Raw genomic sequence first — 16,871 nt, 5'->3', positions numbered from 1 at the left:
TAATCATTTATTGACACTCCAGTTGATGTTCACTGTAAAACTAAACTCACATAACCAAAGAATTACACCTATTGTATGTTCAAATTTCGTTCGTAGTTTTTGTTCACAAAAATCGCTAGCGCAAAGCTAACACACGATTCATGAAAAACACTATTGGCAAGCTAACAAAAATGAGCATCTAACTCGCAGCATGCGCTCCAAATAATAAATATTGGTACACAAATGCTGTATAAACACAAACAGGCAGTATAACAATACTCTCAGGCATATATTCAATCTGTGAAAAACAAGTTATATTAACAATATTCTACTACTTTCTTTATTGCAAATATGTATCTCATTGCATGCACCACACTGCCCTTCAGAGGTAAACATGTGCACAGCAGGAACAGTGATCCTAAAAAGGCACATAGAGACAGCTAAGCACCTCAAACCTCACTATTATATTATTATTTTATATATATATATATATATATATACCCTCAGTATTACTGCATATATAAAATATATATAAAATACACCCCCACTATTATTACTATACTTGCACAAATCACCTGATCAAGCCTTTTCTAACATTCCATACTATAAAATAAGTCAATTATGTATGATTCCTGTCCGCTGCGACATTGTGGATAAAACTATACCCCAGATGCATGTGGAGAAACCAAATGTCTTCCCACCATATACTGACAGTCAAAAATAACTGAATTGCACATTAAAAGTATAATTTGTATTTATTATTTGAGGTTATTTTTCATGATTTTCTATCGTTTTTAATTTAATCTTTTCTTACTTAAGGTCTTTGTATGGCGTGGAAGAGTTAATTTTCACCTGGTTTGTTAATGGCAGTTATGTAAATTGCTTGCAACATTTGTTTTAAGGAGCAGTTTGTGTATGGTGAATAGCGAACTGCCGTCGACAGACCGTATAAAGGGATTATTCTGGATTAAACACTCCAATGTACATTTATTTTTTTGTAAACAGTGACTCGCTTCCATTGCTGATTAGTCATCAGAACTCCAGATTATCTGACGATGAACGTTTCAGGTCCACGCATTGAGTCAATTAATCCTCTCTGGCTGCGTCTGTCGTTCCCTGAAAGCACTGGCGTTCTCACGCTCAACCTCCCCACATGCAATCTCGCACTTTTTCTTTGCTCTTTTTTTTTTAATCACTCACCACCAAGCTCATATACGTTCCTTGAAGAGCATAATAGCATCTGATCTGCATCAGTGTGACCTATAAGCGCTACAGTATTATTAAAAATGTTAAGCCCCTCTCCACATGCCTATCATATTCTCCGCTACTGTAATCCAACACATAGTCATAGTTCACTATTCACCAATTTGCCATTTTTTTCTCTGTGGAACCTATTCCCATCTTTTTGTTGAGTAGCTCACCTGTATTTGAATGTTTTTTTCTGTAAGCCTAAAATGCCACAACATGCTGATAAAGCCCTGTCTTAATCAGAAATGAGTAAAGTAATTATCAAGGAAATATGTTGAACATCTTGACTGAGAGACACGGTTTGTATGTATATTTATATATATTTGTAAGATGAGTTTAGCCTGGGTTGCTTGTAGATATTACGGGGAGTCTTTGCCACGTGCATGGATACGCACACTTTCGGTGCATTTTTTTATTTTATTTTTTTCTTAATCAAAAAACCTGTAAGCCATTTATATTTTAGGGTAAAAGATGAGTTTAAAATTACAGTCGAAACCAGATATTTACATACACTTCATAAAAACGTTTCCCCCCCCCCAATGTCTGACGTGAAATCAGACTAAGCCTTTGCTTTTTTAGATCAATTAGGTTTACCAAAATTATTTCTATTTGATAAATGCTGGAATAATGAGAAGGATTTTATAGGCAATGTTTCATTTCTTTCTTCAAAGTCAGAAGTTTACATACAGTATAAGACTACTATGCCTTTAAACAATTTAGGAAAACCCTGATGCTGATATCATTTCTTTTGGAAGCTTCTGATAGGTTTATCAACAACATTTGAGTTAGTTCGAGCCACACCTGTGGATGTATTTGAAGTTGGCACACCTGAAAACCACTTCCTCTTTGTGTAACAGCATGGAAAAGTCAAAGGAAATCAGTCAAGATATCAGGAAGGGAATTGTGGACTTGCACAAGTCTGGCTCATCCTTTGGTTGCAATTTCCAGATGCCTGAAGGTGCCACATTCATCTGTTCAAACAATTATACACAAGTATAAACACCACGGGAATGTCCAGCCGTCATACCGCTCAGGAAGGAGACGGGTTCTGTGTCTCAGAGGTGAACGTGCTTTGGTCCCAAATGTGCTTATCAACCAAGAGCAAAAGCAAAACACCTTGTGAAGATGCTGGCTGAAGCTGGTAAGATTCATTATCCACAGTGAAACGAGTACTGTACCGACATGGTCTCAAAGGCCACTCTGCCAGGAAGAAGCCATAATGCCAAAAGGAAAAAAAAAAAAAAAGACAGATTGCTGTTTCGAAATGCACACAGGGACAAAGAGCTGAATTATTTTTGTCCTGTGGTCTGACGAAACAAAAATTTAACTTTTTGGCCATAATTACATTTGGGTGGAAAAAGAGGGAAGACTGCAAGCCTAAGAACACCATCCCAACTTTGAAATACAGGAGTGGCAGCATCATGTTGTGGGGTTGTTTTGCCCCCGGAGGACTGGTGCACTCCACAAATTAGATGACATCATGAAAAAAGAACATTATGTGGAAATACTGAAGCAACATTTCACTACATCAGCCAAGATGTTAAAGCATTGGCGCAAATGGGTCATCCAAATGGACGACGACTCCAAGCATATTGCCAAACTGGTTACAAAGTATTTTAAGGATAGCAAAGGCAATTTTTTGAAGTGGAATCGCAAAGCCCTAATCTCAATCCTATTGAAAATTTACGGGCAGACCTTAATAGGCATGTGCAAGCAAAGGGATCTACAAACTTGGCTCAGTTACACCAGTTCTGTCAGGAGGATTGGGCCAAAATTCCTTCCAACTATGGTGAGAAGCTTGTGGATGGATATGCAAAACATTTGACCTAAGTCTTACAGTTTCAAGGCAGTGGTCCCAAATACTAATGAAATGTATGTTGACTACTGACTTGGAAGAAGTCTATGTGATAACAGAGGAATCGGTTAAATTCTGCTTACTCCATCCCCATTTCAAACCAAGGTTGTCATTTTCGTTGGTCTTTTGTTTATAGTTTTGTTATGTTGTTAGTTTGTGTAGTTAGGGTTGAAATAAACTTGTAAACCCTGCTTGTGTTTGTGTTCCTGCAGGCCAGTTATCCCACATGGGAGGACTTTGTCACCAAGGGAGTCAAACTTCAGTCGCAGCTCAGGTAAGGCTTGTCGCAACACACCTGCACTTTCAGCAATATGGACCTTATAGTGGAACCTCCAAAGTTGAACATGATCCAATAGTCGAGTCTACTAGTCCAGTGTTTCACAACATTTATTGAGTCAGGGTGCATATTTTATAGGGATGGGCCAATACCGCTTTTTTTTTTTTTCAGACAGTACTCGCCGATACCAAGGACCGATACTTGATAATGGCATTACATGGTACCATACATCCTACCCAGAAGGTATATGTCAGGTTGGTGAAGTGGTATCAGGTGTCGTAGTATCGGAGCATTTTCACGAGTACGTATGTAAACTGATACTGGTATTGGTGCATTCCTTATGTTCTACATTACAAAAATTGCACAGCACACTTTTAAAATATATACTGTATACTGAAAGAATGATGATCTCGTTGCAATTTAGTTACAAATTTACTGACTCAGTGTGAAATCTTTCCGTTGTATGAAACAAACAAGTGGATACACTGGTTAATTGTACCTTCTACCATCTAGTGGAAGATCCTCCTTCCTGTCACTGGCATAGATGGATAAACATACATATTTGTAGTCCAATTAATAATTTTTTGACTCATCCCTCCATTTCCTGTTACCCTTGTCCTCATTAGGGTTGCGTGTAACTGGAATCTATCACAGAGTCACAGCTGACTTTGGGCAAGAGAAGCTGAGTACACCATGGACTGCGTGCCAGAAAGTCGCAGGGCATATGTAGACGTATAGCATATAGCATTAACACTCACATTCACGCCTGTGGTCTTCAATCAAGCTAACGTGGATGTTTTTCGAATGGTCAGAGCCGAAATTCAAACCCAGAAATGTGAGGCAGACGTGCTAACCACTACCGACCCCTGCTGTCACATTTTGTTGTTCACCATAATATTGAAATAACCCATTGCAAACTGGTTGTTACGCTGCAGTGAGACAGAGAACAACTAATGTATCTGTTTTGCAAGTTCACCATGTTTTACATAAAAGCTGAAGACATGCACACAAGCACATGCACACACAGTGTCATCTGATCTTCTTGGTTAAGTTTACAAGAGTAATGGCCGTGTGTGTGTGTGTGCTCATACAGACCTAGTGTGGTATAGTCTAGCCTTGTAATAGAACACGCACATAGACAATAGGCCCATTGATGATGATGATGTGGCGTCAGTAGGTTTCCAGTTCCACTGCGGAACTGGCCTTTGAGACTCTCATGTGGCTTTTAGCAGTCAGGCGTCCAGTCACTGATTCACAGTGTGAATCGTTTGAGCGACTTTTGTAGTTTTGTTTGCTGTGGGGATGTTGTTAAAGGAGCTAATGTGTCTACTGTTGACTGTTGTGGAGCTTAGCGGTGTGTCTCATCAAGGTTACGAATGTGCTCGAACTGGTAAATACTGGGAGCGTAACGGTCCACGTGTGACACATTCGGTACTTTAATATTATAGCCACACGCTACTCTATAAACGAACACAGTGCTGCTCAGCTTCTAGCCATTGATAAGAATGGGGACTGAAAAGAACTTACCAACTCAACATCCAACGGCATTTAAAGTAACACCCTCTATGTAGCTCTTCACATCAGTATCAAACTTTATTTGTAAGTGCTTTTCATACAAAAAGAATGCAACTCAAAGCACTTTACATTAATTAAAAATGGCACAAACACCCACGTACATACATACAGGTTAAAAATACTACCGTGAGGACCTAATATAGTGACGCGGAGTACAGAACATGCAGGTGAGGGGACACCATAGCAGGACCAGGACCGGACCGTAGGCCGTGGCCATCGGCCACCAGAATGGAGCCCGTGGTGTAGCAGCACAGTGGGAGACTGCGCGCATGGTGACGGGGGGACTACGACCATGGCCCACCACAGCTCCCAGTGCAGAGGAAACAGTAAAATATTACTAAAAGATATTGATCAAACCTAAAATTCATGAAATGCAATGCTTGAAATTTTAGGGATAACTAAAAGGCCAGAACCAGAGGACCCTCAGAATTTGTGAGGGTTTGCATGCTCAAAGCAGTTCTAGGAGAGAGGGGGAAAAAAACGAAGGCCCAATTAAAGACCAATAAAAGAACCTTAAAATGTATTGTATCCGGGTTCAACCTCCGAGGTTCCACTGTATGGAAAGTTGTATGCTGGAGCCGATAGATTCCAGCGCCTACTTGCTGTCAGTTTAGTTCAGAAGGAACCACGTACAGGCTGTTGCTTTCATTTGTATTTTTTTGTAATGTTAAACGTGTGTTGTCTGTCACTCCATTCAGGACCACCATCCTGGTGACGGGCGCCTTCCTGGATGCTTTTCAGAAGGTAGCAGACATGGCGATGGGCTCTAGAGGTAAACACAAATACTGCTGCAATCCCTCCACCAACAAGAAAGGTCTGCTCCATAGCGCAATGTGTTGATTCTTTTGCTGCGCACAGGGAGCTCAGAGTTGTGGTCTTAAGACTGTCGCTGTGATTATGTAAGAACAGTTGGTATTAAAATGAAATCCAACATGTGGCGGCGGGAGTGCCAAGACGAATCATGGCCGTTCCCCTCGACGGAAGCAGCAGCGGCAGGCCTGCTCCGTCATGCCTGAATGTTTGTCAAAAAAGAGGAAATGCTTGATTGGCAAACACGCTAGTAATTTGGATGGGATCAGTTTGATCCGGCGTAATACTTGCACTACTCACAAAAAGTTCAGAGATATTCAGCTTTCAGGAAATTAGAGCGCTCTTCCCCATGCTGTTAATATTTTAACCTCATGCGACCAAAAGGGTCACCTAAAAATTGATCAACAGTGCCTCGCCATTGCGTACCTTCAAACAGAAAGTGGCCAGTGAGCTTACAGTGCAATAAAGAGACTGGAAGAGTCACAGAAAGGCATGTAAGGGGACGTCCTTGTAAATTTTCATGACTCAAACACCTGTTTGCTGTTGAGCTCCTTGTTAAGAGAAGAGAAACTTGTGCAAAAAGTGAACTGAAACAATGACTCATTGGAGATTTGTATTCAAAGGTTTAGAGAAGGTCACAGTGCAGTTAATGTTCCTCCCAAAACTTTTTGTAAGTAGTGTAGACTATTATTTTTCACTCATTCACTGCGAGCCATTTTCAAAGCAAAGTTCCCCCATGTTTGAGTCGTTTTAGAGCATTTTGACTGATCTTTATAGACTCCCAATATTGTGTTCTGTGACAATATACAGCCTACTAAAAAGACAGAGTAGATGCTTGTTTGTTTCCGGAGTTTTCTATTCTTTTATTGGGACACCACAGACTATAAAACAACACAAATGAGACTGAGAAAGGACTTTTAATGGCAAAATTCTCATTTATTTACAGATATTCCGCTGACTCACTACATAGCACGAGTTGAACGTTAAGTCACATGGCGTTCCTCATTCAGTCCATGAACTGTCATCTTTTCTCACGATCGCGACATGCACACTTCTGCGACGTACCGTGACACATATGCTTTTTGTACCATACGTGTGCGTACACTGTTTTAAGTGTGAGGTGCCTAAACTTATCCAAACCTCCGTGTTGGCATTTATTTGCCCTCATAAGCAATACAACAAGTCGAGATTCACACTCGGATCTTTTTCTACTCGCAACACAGCTATCAACAGGAATGTGTTCGTCATTACAATGGTTTACAAACTTGAATTTCACAGACGAGGTCACCGAGACCCTCTTCCATGCCTACCCGTTGATACACATAATTGACGAATATATATGTCAGTGGCAGTAAATGGTTAGACTCCAGTTGACGAGTATAAACGTCCACGGCAGTGAATGAGTTAAAAAGCTCTCTAAGGGCACACAGCTATGTTTGGATGTGGACAAAAGGCCAAAACAAAATTTGATTTGATTTACTCTAATTTTTTTATTTGTTTGTGGACGGCAGCTTAATCTCCTTTCTGGGTTTTAAAAGGATCATCAATCCCAATTATTATGAGCACAGAACAAATTACTTTTTTTGGGGGGGACAGAGGTTTATGTGAAATTCCTGACTGCTGGGGGCGATTGCACGGGTCACATTACACAACACGTGTGTCATCACTGGAAGGCCGGGAGCTTCTTTGAAGACACGTCTTCTGCACACGCTCATAACATCACAAGACGGATCGATTGAGCACAAGGATAATAAAACCAACCATGACGCTGTAGTTCTTTGTAAAATTAAATGTTTTGTTTTGCTGCTTCACTAGTTAATGTCACACAAAGACCTTGTGTATTTTATTAAACGATTAAACTTAATCTGCTATTACACAAGAAGCGTCTAATACAAATGTGATTGTTTTTGGTTTTAATTAAGTTTTAAAAACGCTTCACATACAGGCGACAGTTTTAAAAAAAGGCCATTTTTTTAGCCTGTGGTCTTCTCTCAAGTTCCGTTGAACTTAAGTTGTTTTTTTGTTAAGTAATTATTACCTTCTCACAGTGTCAATAAATGATGCTAAAATAATGAATGATGAAAAATAGTCATAGTGCTTAACAGTGGGAATCCATTTTCCAAATGAATGTGGATTCATTGAATCTTCAAGGCAAGTTGACATGGCCGCAGGGTCACAAAAATAGCACGTCCTCAACCTTGCTTCAGCGTCCTTTAAACGGTACATATCTTTGACATGAAGGCGATCGCCTCCCACGGTGGGAATCGCGGCCCGGCGGCACATCTGCTTTAGCGCCGCTCACAAATAGAACCGCCGCATCTGTTAGCAGTTAGCTAAGTGTTAGCCGGGATAATGGGGGCCTTCACGCGTGTATACATGTTGACCGAGCACATTCCCCCACCTGTGGTGTGTGTGTGTGTGTGAGCGCGCGCGTGTTGGGTGGGGACAGCTGCCTCATCCTCCTCCGTTCTCTGGTCCGCTACTTTAGCTCGTCAGCTGCTCTGTCCGAGAGCGTTTGTCCAATAGCGCCAGAACAGCTGACTTTGAACAAGGACACAAGTTAACACTTTTTGACAACTATTAGACTTTTCCATGGTTATTATGGGGAGCCCACGAAGGCAACACGTGTGACGTGTGCAACATGGTTTGACTGACTCAAGGGATACAGTCAACTACCGCTGTTTTGCTTAGGATAGGGATTGAGCCCTGCGGGGAATAGTGAAAAAAAACTGCGAGTAATTGACGCCCTCCCAAAAATGTTTATTTCCGAAATTAATTATGTAAACAAAGGATGTCCACATTTTTTCCATTGAGGCCCACATACAGAAAAATGGAAAGAACCAATTCATTATACTGTGTCAAGGACAATGAGTAATTAACAGGAAAAAGATGGCGATGCCAAGCTAATTGCTAAGCTATTGTGACATGAAGTCGCAAAATATTTGATTAGGTGATAGAGCATATAGAGTAAAGCAGAAATGAATTGCTACGTCACCGCCAGTCCGCTCCGTCACTTGAGAAAACGGGCCTACAAGGTTAGAAGTACATTAGTATAATGAATATTTATAATATAAGACAACCTTTATTAGCGACACAATGGGGGAATTTGGATCATTTCAGCAGCAATAATGGATACAGGAAATACATTATTTTTTTACAGTTTTAACCTTAAAAATAAATGACTTACAGATGATTTGATTTTGAAAAAATGCACCGCAAGTGCGCATGTACAGCTCCGTAACTCCTACTAACAACCCAAGCTAAACTTAGCTCCTCCCTGACATGCAAAAATACTACCTTGACACTACTTACTGCTTTCCTATTAGCTAGGGCTTTGGTGCCATCTTGTGGGTCTTCGCATGTGTTACAGAAAGAGCACAAAAACATATATATATACATACATACATACATACATACATACACACACACACATAACTGAGGATGGGTTCCATAAGAAAAAAATGAAAATAGAAGGCCTTGTTTAATATTAATCCACCTTTTTGAGTGCTCATCATGCCTGAAAGCTTGTCAGTTTTTGCAAGCATGTACTGTATGTCCTGGTGAAATCTATTTTAGGGATTCCCGAACAAGGCCCAAAACTCACTTCGTAGCAATTAGATAAGTGGAAACCAAAAGAGCCCCTGGTGCACTACCAGTCGCTTTATTGAACAAAGGGTAGGAAAACAAACCTGTAACAAGCACGTTCATTCATGAGCCGCCTACGGCCACTGCTCGTATCGAGTAACTCAAATGGCAGACTGGCTAACGGGTTAGCCTTAACAGCCAGCCAACTCAGATGCCCACGTCACTCACCAGACCAGGTCTCGCCTTTTAGAGCCATACACACTCAAATGTCACAGATACTACAGTAGAACAGCAGGATGGCGACCCCAAGGAGAGAAAATAATACCTGCACCTCTCATGTACATCTTATTGTGTTAAATATTGCAAAATCAGTTTTTATCTGAATACTCAAATAATCAATGAGATAATGGACAGAATATGCGATTGTAAAAATACATTCGATAGCTGCAGCGCTCTTTGACGGTCATTTCGATGGTTCACCGGGATGTGCGGGCCCATTCTGTGTTGCTTGCAAATTTCAATTAGTCTTGAAATTTTCGCCATCTAAAATGTCTTCTTGTATCCCATTTATTCATTGCCTCTACGTTTCCATTCCCCAAGTCTACGTAGTCTGAGTCAGTGTCCCAATGTGTCAGGTCATTGATTGACACGTGATCGATCGATGGCCACAAATAGAAGCCGCAAGGCGTCGTCGTGCCTGTTATGTGCTGGATGATGTCACTCGTCTTTGGGTTGTGTGTGCGTGTGTGTGTTTGAGCCTCGGTCGATGATATATGATATATTCTTGTCATGATCAACTTCAATTGTCCTAACATCCTCAGAAGTGCTTGCTTTTTCTTTTTCGTTTGATTTTCGATGTCAGTGTTTTTTTTAGTCTCCCAAGAGATTTTAAAATGACAAATTTTAAATGTTTTCCACAGCGAATTGAACAAGCCGTCTTTTCTTAAGTGACCTCAGGCAGTCATTGGAATTTGCCGTAACAAATGATCAGGCATTTACTCGGTTTGGCTTTTCACACAAAACCCGGTGACGGTTTCACACACCGACCCTGCACTTGGATGCGCCCTGGTCTCGTGTCGGTCAGCGACAATTGCTTTCAACACAATAATGCGGGAGAAGTGAGTGTTGGGTGTTACGGCTCTGATATTTCATTTGGAAATGGTTTATGCTGAGTTTTTTTTTTTTAACTGCATGGAGGCCGGAGGGAAAATGTTATCTTTTCCAGTTTATGATGGGCCCTGACTGCTAAGCTACTAAAATGTTTAGAATTGCCTATATTAATAGTTTAAAGTATAAATATATACCATTAACAATGACCCAAAAATACATTTTAAACTCACCTTACCACATTACCCTTAAAAATGCTTGTAGATGACGGGATTTTGACTTTTTTTCACCCCCCCCTTTTTTTCTGCAAAGACTCTGCTGACAACTCAGGCTAAACTTAGTCCCTCCCGGCATACAAAGGTCTTTGTATCTCAGTCGAAATGTATCACTTAAACAGTTAAGTGTTGACAGAAATTGAGACAACAAAAAGCACCAGATTTCAAAAGTGTTGTAATCATCAGCTGATTTAAAAAGAAAAAAAAAAAAAAAAAAGTTTCTCTTCCTTCCCCTCTGTGGCGCTCCCTTGTGACTCATCACCATGGCAACATAGGAACAGTTGACATCTTTGGGATCATGGGGCTTTCTTTTTTTAAAATTTTTTTAAAGAATTATTTTTAAAGCAAACGCACACATTTACAAGGTGCTGACGGGCCATTGTGGAAGTTTCCTAAGGTCAGTGGCTGAAGGACGGTGGTTGGCTCATCCTCACAACCTGGTCAATGAATCAATACGTGGATCAATAGCAGGAGACAGGGAGATTGATGAGGTGTTCTGTTCTGTCGTTGGTGCACTTTCAACCTCGGGCTGCTCTCGCAGTGGCCAGTCGTTGAGTTGTGGTACGGGATTGGAGAGCATTGCCACGGTTACGCAGTTTTCACATCACACACACCTGGCCACGCACGCCGTTGAATGAGTCGCATTATGAGCAGTGGGAGGGCGAGGCCGGAAAAATGTGGCTTTGGTGAGGCCGGTGAACAGTTTGCTCTCTGTTTTTCTCTCTCAGGAGGGAAATTTTAAATGATGAGCGCAGCTTATTTTCCTTACACGTTTCCATCCAGTTCTATTAAGCAGTCCAGTGTTTGTCCATCATGAAGCGTGATGAACAGACGGGCGGTTCCGTTATGATTCTGGGTGAGGGGGGGGGGGGTTGCTGGCATTGATGTAAAACTGAACGAAAATCTTATAGAAAATGAATGAAATGAAAATGAATGGAAATCCTTTAGCATCAGTTGCCTCTTTCACACGGAGATTCCGTAGAAACCGAAGAGCTATAATTTTCTTTTCTTAGTGGGATATTGAGGTAATTGTGTGAGCTTTCACACAGTAACACAGCAACCTTCAATAGGATACAGCCAAGCGCTGCTTTTCACGGTGGATAGGGACAATCCACGACTCGTCCCCCATCAAAGGTGTTTGTAATTGGCTATAGATGCCGCAAAATGGCCGAAAAGTACTTAGAACGGAGAGGATCATGACGCATCAACACCACGCATCTAGCATGAACGCATGTTAAGTAAACGACTTTTGAGTAGTAAAATGATTCAACACAATCAAACCACAGTCGCATGAAGCTTATCAATAGTAATAGCTGGCATAGTAGCCTGAATGCAAAAACAACCTGATGTGACAACCTGGCAAAAATTCTCTTTTGACAGCTTTCTGTTTGGCTCGCCTGCGAACAAACGCTGGGCTTGTTTTACTTGCCTCGAGCGGAAAATGGGTTCTGTGTAGCAGGCGGGATTCAAACACGCTCACAAAACGTTGCACGGCAGAAACTTTGATTACTTGTGTGCAACAGGGAGGAAAAGGCAAATAAAGCAAACACGCCACACCTTGGACCCAGTCTGTGTGTGTGATCACCTAGAAAGTGCTTATGAATGGACAAATACAGGAAGTTGTACTTTGTTGGCTCACATCACTTCCTGTTGGTGTTGGCGCCTTTGCATGAGGGTTTCTTCACCCCCCCCCCCCCCCCTAAATTTTACATAACTCCATCCACGAGTCAGCATTTCTTTTCATGTTCTTTCATTATTCAAGCCAGCTCATTCGCGCTGCCATTTCTGTATGACTTCATAAAAGATCACGTGCCAATATGCTGTGTGTGTCCCATGTGTTTTGTTGCCTGGAGTTGCGCATAAATCACTTGTTAATCCCGCTAAAATGCTGTCGTCGTCCTCCATTGTTACCCTCAAAACATTGACTGACTGCCTCCCACTTAAATTGCCCGTGACACAATGAACCATTTCATTAGCCAACTTTTGGTTTTTATTCACTATTGTATAGTGCTACCTTGATTAATGCGTGTGTCTCCCCCCCCCAAAAAAAAGTTTGACAACCCCTACATTGAAGCAAAGCCATGTCTAATATTAAAGTATTGCTTTGGTGCCATCTGGTGGCATTTTGGTGCCAAGCAACTGTGTTGAACTGAGGTGCATACCTTCGTTTATTTGGGCCATAGCTTTGTCTAATAGAAAAAAAAGTCATCTTAAGGCAATTACAAACTTTTTGGGATGTGTGTCAATTACTGTTGGATTTTTTGCTATTCGCGGCAGGGCTCGGCCCCTAGTTGCCCTGTATTAGTTGTTGAACCACAGAACCTCATTTCCAAGTAATTTTTAAACGGATTTCAAAGGGAGACTTCCACCATCTGATTGTTGTCTTTTTTGTTTTGTAGGTGCTACCAAAGAGATTGGCTCGGCCCTAACCAGGATGTGTATGAGACACCGCAGCATCGAGTCCAAACTTAAACTCTTCACTACGTAAGACATGCACACACACACACACATGCATTTGCGCACAGACCGTAGCTGGCAGCGTGATGTGTTTATGTACCTGAAGGGGAAGGAGGAGACATGAAAGTACGGCTGATGACACTTTTTATCTCAGCGTGGGAACGCTAGACGGCGATCACTCGTAGCTGACGTATGCTTGTCTCGATAGGCGGCTCGTGTTTGCTATTGTTATAGTCCAGTTGTCAATCATAAGAATACACTACATATAGTGTGCGCTGGGGCCACGGTCCCCAGTCTCCTCAATTTTATAGTACGGTGGTACCCTGAATTAAGAATACCCCAATTTAGAAGTTATTTGAGGTCCCGCTCTAGTAAGATGAAAAAATAGAGCGAGGTGGGACCTCTTAGTGGACTTATTTCACTAACACATTGCTTTACAAACGTATATGTCATTAGCCCCGCGTATCGAATTTCGGGTGTCTGTTTGTTTTTTTTCTGTAAATTTGCCATTAGTATGGCTGCCAAGAAAGTGAAAAGGTGCCGTTAAGAAGCTGAAGTTTTTGTAAAGACATATGCTAAAGAAAGACTGCTACTGTGCTTGGCGGGGAGAGAGAGGAGAGTGTGAGCTACCAGCAAACGGCACTCACTTGGCGACGCCATTTAAAGCCACAACGCATGAATGTACTACAGTATGTATGTACGTGTTGTGACATTTTCGTTACGTTTGTTGTGTGACATTTTTGTTTCATATGATCCTGGATAACATGATCAAAAGGCAATTGTTCACACCTCCTCCCCTCCCTCCCCCTCCCAGGGCACTCTCGGAAAGTCTCATCACACCGTTGGAGTTGAAGATGGAGGAGTGGAGAAAAGCGGCTAGTCAGCTGGACAAAGATCACGCGAAAGGTTTGCCAACTGTGGACACGTAAGATGTGCCCACACAACTCCGCAACACCTCCATGGTTGTTGTTTTTTTTTCTTTCTTCCCTCATTCCAGAGTATAAAAAGGCAAGGGCAGACATCAAGAAGAAGTCGTCCGATACCGTCAAACTGCAGAAGAAGGTGAAGAAAGGTAAGATGGAGTCTAACACCAGGAAAGCAGAACTTGTTTTACGTCATGAGGCCTCTAGGCAAACTCAAACTGAGTCATACGTTGAATGTAAAATGCCAAACTGACTCCCTTAGGTGGTGGTAGTTAAAGACCATGGGGAGAGTCCACCCTTACTATAAATGGGAGGGCTTTTAAGATAAGAGAGGAGAAACAAGGACAAGCTCCTAGATCACGCCCCAAATTCCATTTTATATTGCCACCATTATGCTTCACTGCTTTGAGCAGTAGTTGTCAAACTGGAGTCTGCCAGACCACAAAATATTTTGCATTAAACTGTTGTTTCAACGTGCGTCCATCCATCCATCCATTTTCTACCGCTTATCCGAGGTCGGGTCGCGAGGGCAGTAGCTTTAGCAGGAACGCCCAGACTTCCCTCTCCCCAGCCACTTCCGGGGGGATCCCGAGGCGTTCCCGGGCCAGCCGAATGACGTAGTCTCTCCGGCGTGTCCCGGGTCGTCTTCGGGGTCTCCTCCCGGTGGGACGTGCCCGGAACACCTCACCGGGGAGGCATCCGAATCAGATGCCCCAGCCACCTCAAAGTCACTTGTTAAAATATGACTTTCTTGTAAATTTTGGGAGCTCCTGTTTTAGCATATATAAAGATGTCAATATGGGGGTAGAAGGTAGCGCGTCTTTGATATAATTTTGCTAAATCTGAGTGGAAGCAGTCTCCCTTGACACACCCGGTGGTCGCCATGGCAACACCGGGCCATGCCGTCCTCAAAACCAGAGATTACCACTTAGCACCAAGTAAAATATCTGACGCCCTTAAATGATCGTAGTAAAGGGCCCACGCCCAAACACATGTTCAAACACACCTCCCCAATTACCTAAACACACCTATTACCAAAAAAAAAAAAAAAAAAAAGATTTATTTATTTATTTTGAATTTTAGTTTGTTATCACATAAAATACCCGATGAGTGACACTCGGGCTCTCCCAGGGTAAACCTCACTTGTGTGGTTTTTACCTCTCTGGATTTGTTTGTGGTTTTTTTTTTTGCTTTCTTTCCCCATTTTACTTAACACACACATTCCATCAGTCATTGTCAAATGTAAAATAAAATAAACACCGAGTGATCACTTTGTTCAGAGTAGATTTAATGCAGCCTACGATCCACGAGCGCATTTGATCGATGCGACTGGTGCTAATGGAGCTTTGCAACACCTGCTTTAAATATTAATCCAGTAGGTTTAGTTTGTCTTTTTACCCAATTTCTCACACTGTACCCGAGTAGAAGTACAGATGCTTGTGTAAAAAACACGAGTAAAAATGAAAGGACTGATTCAACTCAAATCACTTAAAAACCCTGCGAAGTGAATTGAAATATTTGTTTCTTACTACATTGTATACGTTTGAAGATAATTGCAGAAAATGGGAAAAAATTGAGAACTGTATGATACTCATTTGTGGCGACTGTTTTTCACCATTACAGTTTTCCTAATTTGTTTGGGCATGGCTATAATGGTGTCCAGTGATGCGCTTAGGTCCCGGCACGACTCGGCCCTCCCCTACTACGAAAAACTTGAGCGCCTTCATTCACATCATCGCTTCTCTGGTGTAATTGCGACACGCAGTGAGGAAGCTAGTTAGCGACGCCTACACCCTTAAGCGGCCACACCCACCGCGTTACAGAGTGGAAACAACTGCTTAATTTTTCACGATTTTAAATCCTCATTTCATATACTTGGCCATTCTTTTTTTTTTTTTATCATTCAAATACTCGTACGGCACGTTTGTTAACGGTCTTCTCTGTGGTATGTAAAATTAAGAAGTCTTGTTTATTTTCACTTTACAGGGTCTTTAAGTACAGCAAGAAAGTATTTGTACTTTTTGCTTTTTGCTTGGGCGTTCGTGTCCCCAAGCTCCGTTTTGATTGTCCATTTCGTTCTTGTTTCAGTTCACTTCAGTTCATTCGTGATAGGCTTGGGTGAAGTATAATTACGGCTCGTTCCACGCTTTTTTCCGCGCGTGTGTGTTGACACGCTCTATCATTATGTGGTGTGCGACCACTTCAGATAGCGTCTCAAGTTGCTCGTAGCGAGAGGCAGATGGTGGGAGGAGTTGAGAGAGCTTTTAAGGTGGTGGTCACTATGCTATATACTTCACTATAAGGATTTGAAACGTTATTCACGTAATCTTAAATTGAATAAAATGAGAGAGTTTAAGAAAGACCCATGGAAAGAATAACCTTGGGCTGTCATTGACTTGTCATGTTGTACACAAAAGAGGGAATATCCCGAAGGCAAACTCCTTCTGTTGGGGAGCGTGGAGTTAGCTAAGCAAACATTTTGCTTTTAATTGTTACAGCAAACGGTCATTTAGCCAAGCACGTCGCCTTGAGGTTGAGGCGCAGGCCTTTTGATAGACGGAGACTGAACCACAGCGCCGTCACCCGCTGGTTTGTGGACTGCTGGTGTTCTTTTTTTGTTTTATTTTTTTATTTTAAAACACTTTTGGCTTTTTTTTGGTTGTTTTTTTTAACTAGGGTGTTTTCAAGTGAGGTCTTTTATTCAGTTGTCAATATAAGGTGAGCATCAAGTTCATTGGCTGATCAAAATGTGTTCCTCTTCATTCTTTCTTTACGAAGCA

The 16,871-nt window shown here is 41.7% G+C and overlaps 1 protein-coding gene across 5 annotated transcripts in view; it reads left to right on the top strand.

Annotated features, from left to right (window-relative positions):
• mtss1 (MTSS I-BAR domain containing 1) overlaps positions 1-16,871 on the top strand; it is a 38,792-nt gene that overhangs the window by 10,025 nt on the left and 11,896 nt on the right. For 2 of the 5 annotated variants that reach the window (XM_061784402.1, XM_061784401.1), the window contains exons 2-7: positions 3,295-3,356; positions 3,531-3,613; positions 5,633-5,706; positions 13,111-13,195; positions 13,983-14,074; positions 14,166-14,240. In XM_061784402.1, the coding sequence (XP_061640386.1) occupies positions 3,295-3,356; positions 3,531-3,613; positions 5,633-5,706; positions 13,111-13,195; positions 13,983-14,074; positions 14,166-14,240 (471 nt within the window). Of the gene's footprint in view, positions 1-2,337; positions 2,369-3,294; positions 3,357-3,530; positions 3,614-5,632; positions 5,707-13,110; positions 13,196-13,982; positions 14,075-14,165; positions 14,241-16,871 lie in introns of those variants that run through there. The other 3 variants (XM_061784403.1, XM_061784406.1, XM_061784404.1) reach the window with 3 other exon arrangements.

This window comes from Phyllopteryx taeniolatus, chromosome 9, assembly GCF_024500385.1.
Source record: "Phyllopteryx taeniolatus isolate TA_2022b chromosome 9, UOR_Ptae_1.2, whole genome shotgun sequence".
Lineage (NCBI taxonomy): Eukaryota > Metazoa > Chordata > Actinopteri > Syngnathiformes > Syngnathidae > Phyllopteryx > Phyllopteryx taeniolatus.
This window is presented reverse-complemented; position numbering and strand designations above follow the sequence as displayed.